The sequence below is a fragment of the Colobus angolensis genome, unplaced genomic scaffold (assembly GCF_000951035.1).
Source record: "Colobus angolensis palliatus isolate OR3802 unplaced genomic scaffold, Cang.pa_1.0 Scaffold123, whole genome shotgun sequence".
In the NCBI taxonomy this organism is placed as follows: domain Eukaryota; kingdom Metazoa; phylum Chordata; class Mammalia; order Primates; family Cercopithecidae; genus Colobus; species Colobus angolensis.
In genome coordinates this window covers 6,428,880-6,434,617 of record NW_012113475.1, presented here as the reverse complement: position 1 = coordinate 6,434,617, position 5,738 = coordinate 6,428,880, and the positions used below count along the sequence as shown (strand labels likewise).

General features: G+C 38.1%; 1 protein-coding gene across 1 annotated transcript in view; it reads right to left on the bottom strand.

Annotated features, from left to right (window-relative positions):
- The window catches only part of LOC105505243 (PDZ and LIM domain protein 5-like), a 30,780-nt gene extending 28,899 nt beyond the window's left edge, over window positions 1-1,881 (bottom strand). Inside the window, exon 1 of the mRNA XM_011933032.1 lies at window positions 1,700-1,881. Within this exon, the coding sequence (XP_011788422.1) occupies window positions 1,700-1,881 (182 nt within the window). The remainder of the gene's footprint in view (window positions 1-1,699) is intronic.
- Window positions 1,882-5,738: the final 3,857 nt, after the last annotated feature.

Here is a 5,738-nt window from a genome sequence, read left to right as displayed (position 1 = left end):
TGCCTCAGCCTCTCGAGTATCTGGGATTACAGGCATGTGCCACCACACCCAGCTAATTTTGTATTTTTAGTAGACACGTGGTTTCTCCATGTTGGTCAGGCTGGTCTTGAACTCCTGACCTCAGGTGACCCATACCTCTGCTTCTATGAGGAGATATGGTTAAGGTAAATATTGAAGGTGAGTTATTTCTAATTATCTAGACATCTCTACTAACCATTAATTAGATTTAATTCCAAATATAGTCATAGATATATTAAAAATCCCAATGTGTTGAAGATAACAAAACCAAAAATTAACTCACTATATTCTCTGTTCCTGGATTCTCTAAGTAGACTGTGCAACCAGTCACCCAGGAATAGAAGGCAGCTACATAAGAAGCATCCTTGGTCCTTCCTCCCTCTCATTTGTAGTAACAGGTCCTGCTGCTTTGATATTCCACACTGTTCTTAACTTTGCCTCCTCTTCCATATTCCTATAATACTGTCTTAATTTAGATCCTCAATGTCACCAACCTCGACCACCTACCAAAAATGTCTTGTCCTCCTTATATTCATCCTCCCAACTGCCACCTAAGACTGAAATCTGACCCAAGAGCATTTAAGGATCTCCCTATTTGACCCCTGAATGTAGTCTCTGTTTACATGTGCTGCATACAAATGCCCCCGTCTCTGCTTGCACCACAACTTCATCTTAACTGCTCTTTGCCTTTCACTTTATGCTCCAGTAACACTAAACTGCCTCACTTTTTCTTGTGAATGGGTCTATGTATGCTCAGGCTGTTTTCACCATCAGCAATGCCATTTTCTACCTTTCCTCCTATTTACCTAGTAACCACTACTTTATTGTTTAAGTCTCAGCCCAGAAGTTGACTACCACAAAAACTCTCCCTGAACTACATTTCTCCCCAACCCTTTCCATATAATCTGGATTAAATGTTTCTCTTCTGTGTTCTCATAATTTTCTGCTAATGTCTTTATTACTGTTTCTGCTATATTATTTCTGTGCCTTTCCTTCCCCTAACTAGATAGTATACTCCTTGAGGGCAGAAATTATGTCTTATTCAGCACCCTAGCAACTTAACAGTGTCCGGAGAGAATGAATGAATGAATAAATAAACTGGAATCAATACAAAAGTGAATGAATGAGAAAACAGTGAGGATTGAAACCAACACACGGCCTATTAAAATCTAACGGAAGAGAAAAGGTGCACATGAAAGTAGCCTAAAAGGAACAGCTTTTAAGAAAAGCATACAAATAATACAAATTTAGAGTGTATTTATACAGATGAATGTATTTACATAAATATACATATATATAAAAACACATTGACAGTATATTAAAATGTAGTTGGAATTGGGAAAGATTAATTAGGATAATTGATACGATAATTCTCCCTCACTAGAATAAAGCCTGTTTGCAATAATGTGCTATTACAGATCCAGAAACCCAGCATTTATAGACACTTCGCACATCTTCTACCGTGCGCTGCCTGGCACTTGATCTATGAAACGGCACTTTCAGGCCAGAGAGCTCTACTATTGCCCATGTTTCAAGTAAGTCAACTGCACTAGGAACATGCTTCCATTCTCTTAGACCCACACTTCTCTTATAGAAATGGGAAAGAAAAGTGCTGCAATATTCACTTAGTACACTACTTTCTTTCTTGTTACCTAATTTGCTAGAACAGCCCAACTCTTACCTCTGTGCATCTTTAATTTCTATATCCAGGCCTGATTTCTTCTGGAGCACCAAATACGTATTCTCAAGGGCATTTTCAACTCTAACACCAGTTATTATCTTTAAATTCAAGACATGTAAAATATATTTCTTCTTCTTGTACATATTACCAGCTCTTGCCAAGAACTCCTTAGATGCTTGCATTCTCCTACTCACGCAGGCACAGAACTCGGCCTCCTGTGTCCCCAAGGGTTAGTCCCTAGACCCTAAGAACTGTTTCACAGAAAATGTTTCTTTCTCAGGTCTGTCCTTCCTTTCTAATTCAAACCCATCCTCTATCTTTTGAATTCTGGTCTTGAATTCCTCAAATCTGGACTACTGCAAGTCTCCTAATCACTCTCTGAGGCCAGCCTCCTCTTCTACCTATTCTGCTAGATTATTTTTCCAAAAACACTACTCTGATCATATGTTCCTGCTTCTAAAATAAAGCCTCTGTAACTCATTACAAACTATATGTAGTCCAGATAGTCGAGTCCCTCAATGAGCCCACTCCAATCTTCTGTAAAACCTTGTCCTTGCTGTTTCCCCACATATCACTGCCATCATCTTTAGACTAAATCAGAGTTATTTAATATCTAACTTGTACAATTATTTAATTCTATTTGAAGGCACTAGTATTTATTTATTTTGAGACAGAGTCTCGCCCTGTCGCCCAGTCTGGAGTGCAACGGCATGATCTCTGCTCACTGCAAGCTCTGCCTCCAGGGTACAAACGATTCTCCTGCCTCAGCCTCCCAAGTAGCTGGGATTACAGGCGCCTGCCACCACGCTGGGCTAATTTTTGTATTTTTAGTAGAAATGGGGTTTAACCATGTTGGCCAGGCTGGTCTTGAACTCCTGACCTCGTGATCTGCCCGTCTCAGTCTCCCAATGTGCTGGGACCACAGGCATGAGCCTTGTCTTGAAGGCACTATTAATAAGTCCTTACAACAGCCCTGTGATTTTGGTATTAGTACCACTTTTTAAATTTATGAGGAATCTGAGGCAAAGAGAAGTTTAAAAATCTGCCCAAAGTCACATAGCAAGTAAAAGTCTTGAACTTGGGCTATCTGGCTCCAGAGTCTGCTCTTAAACTATGCTATAGCTTATTCACTATCCCTTGAACATGCCAGACCAGACATTGCCTCTGTGACCCTCAGCCAAGGAGCTGTCCCTTTTTCTACTGCTACTCATAGTTTTCCCATTCTGTAAGGCCCACAGAAGTTTCATTTTCTTCTCCCAAGTCGTCTCTGACCACCCCAGCTAGAAGTAACACCCCTCACGTGTATAATTTATTAGCTATTTATCAATATCCTGTCAATATCTTTTCCTCCCTAAGTTAATTATTATTTAAAAATGAGTACAAACTTTATATACTTCTTTTTATCCAAAGCCAAAAATTGCCTTACAAATAAATGATGAAATTAAATGAAAAAAGGAATATTCCCAATCTCTCTCTCTCTCTCTTTTTTTTTTTTTTTTTTTTTTTGCCTTTTTAAAGAAGACTATAGAGATGGATACTTTAAAAATGTGGATTAGGTTCAGGATTTCAAATAATGGGAAAGTAACCAATTGGAAAATCTGAAAATCAGACCCCAAAGAAAACCAAACTCTTTCGTCTACCACATGCCTTTATTTTATCACATTATCTATGCATAAGCTCTAAGGTACTGAGTCACTGAGATACTATCAGCAATAAAAGAGTGTGGTAATTCTCCATTAGTCATTGTAAAATGGGACATAATCCATCTGGCCCATGCCTCAAGGAGAAGGTATATGGGGAACTAACTTATTTAGCATGAGAAGCCATTCTTAAACGTGAAACATGTGACTGTATCTCAAACACACATAAAAAGGCTCTAAGCTCTACCACTATTCCTTTCTTGGGAAGAAAAGCCTTGCTTTCTATTACTGCCCCATTTTAACCACTTTGGATATGAAACAAATTCTCACACCTCCATTTGTTTCTGCGTTGCTAGCACATTGGCCCGCACACAAAGCTACACAAGCTCTATTAATTACCAAGTCCTGAACATTTCCAAGGCACAGTTTCTTCCCGTATGAATAAAGTGATGTTTCATTTCTTCAGACTGAATTTCTCACCGCTCTAGCACAGGAATGGGCAACCGTTGAGCAGTCAAGTGCCAGTCTCCTAGTCTCTACTCACTTGGCTTATGGGGAAGAGGGAAGTGTAAGAGGGTGAGGTCTTGGGAGAGGGGAAGCACTATAAATGAGCCCGGCTTCCATTATAATTTTGTAGAGAACTATACTACCATACAAAGAAAACCAGTCTTCCATGGGTACTACATTGGCCTCTAAAATGCTCCAAATGCATTGAACCCATTGCAAAAACCATCTACTTCTATGTAGGAAAAAAAAAAAAAAAACCTCTTTAGAGATAGCTTAAGGATGACAATCTACTTGTTTGTAATACAGTTTTTTTTTTCTTTTAAGTTCTAATGATAACATTAAATAGGAGCATTGAGTCAGCCCTATTTCACAATCTAGGAATGTAAGTCACAAAAACTGTGACTTATTCAAACTGAAAAATGAGCAAGTCAGGAAACTGTCACAATGAGAACATTAGGAGGAAATTAGTTCTTGACTCAAGATTTCCTTTTTAACCTTAAACTTGAGCAACTTTCATTAAATATTGGCTTCTTTTATGGCTAATCTCTACTCCCTGGGAGTTTGTTTGAAAATTACTTTTTTTTTCTTTTGTACCAAATACATTTCACCACCAGAAAACTAGAAATTCAAATCCATTAGCTTCTCTCCAAACCAATAGTGTTGGTAAGAATCTCTTTTGTTAACTTTAGAATTGCTATTTATGAGTCTTCTAGAGGTTCAGAATGATAACATTCATATTTAATCTTTTCTTTGTATTTTCAACACTATGATAGTCAAACCTAAGATTACAATAACTACCATTAAATAAATAAACATAAATTTACTGGAAAACCTAGCAACATATTAGAAGACTTTCTCAGCATACACTATATAAATTTGTTAAGTTAATCCAGTAAAATATACCTAATCCACAATATACAGAGTTGCTAGAGTTTCCAATAAGAAAATATTAATTAAAATCAATCAAGTTCCTGGTAGTACATGTGCGAATTTTTTGAAAACAGATGTTTTCTCACTGGATTAAGAGTAAAGTGGGGGTTATTTGATATTTTTGGTCTCTGTTCCTGTTCATAACGGCTGTTAATTCTAAACCGACACACTTAAAAGACAGTAGTGAGGATTATAATGCATAGATTAAGCACCTGGCCAGACTGTACCTGAATAGGCATGAAATTAATCAGTTGATTCTTTGGTTCAAATAAAATTATCCAACTACCAGTAAAATATTCTTACTACCGACATACACTATGTGAAAAAAAATACTACATTCTGTCAAACTATACTTGAAAACTTAACATAAGTCAGCTGGGAATGGGGGAAGATATCCCAAAGAACAAACTTAAACAATAACAGATGTTGCTAGTGTCTTCTAAGGCAGCTTACTCTTATTAGAAGCAGGGCTTCTGTATTGCTAAACATAATCAGTAGGAGAGAAAGTTTGGTGTTGGGAGATGAACTGCTCATGATGATACAAAAAACACATCACATAATGACGTCTCACCACCTCCATAGCACATTTTGGTCCAAGCCACTGTCTTCATTTCGTGGTTGGATTAGAGCAGTGACTGCCTATAGATCTCCTTGCTTCTACCCTTGCCACCAACACAAAAGTCAGTAAAAATGAAGTCAGTATATAATTGGAGGGTTTTGAACAGATACTCCTCTACTCAAAACTCTCCAACAGTGACTGTTTAACCCAGCACTAAAACCAAAGGTCTTAGAAAATCTGACCCCTGCTATCCCTCTGACCTGATCTCCTGCCACTCTGTCCCTGGCCCATTATATCCTAGACATGCTGGCCTCCTGATTATTCCTCTGTACTGGCCAGCGTGCTTCTGATTCAGGGCCTCTGTACTTTCTGTTCCCTCTGCCTGGAAATCTTTTCCCCAGTT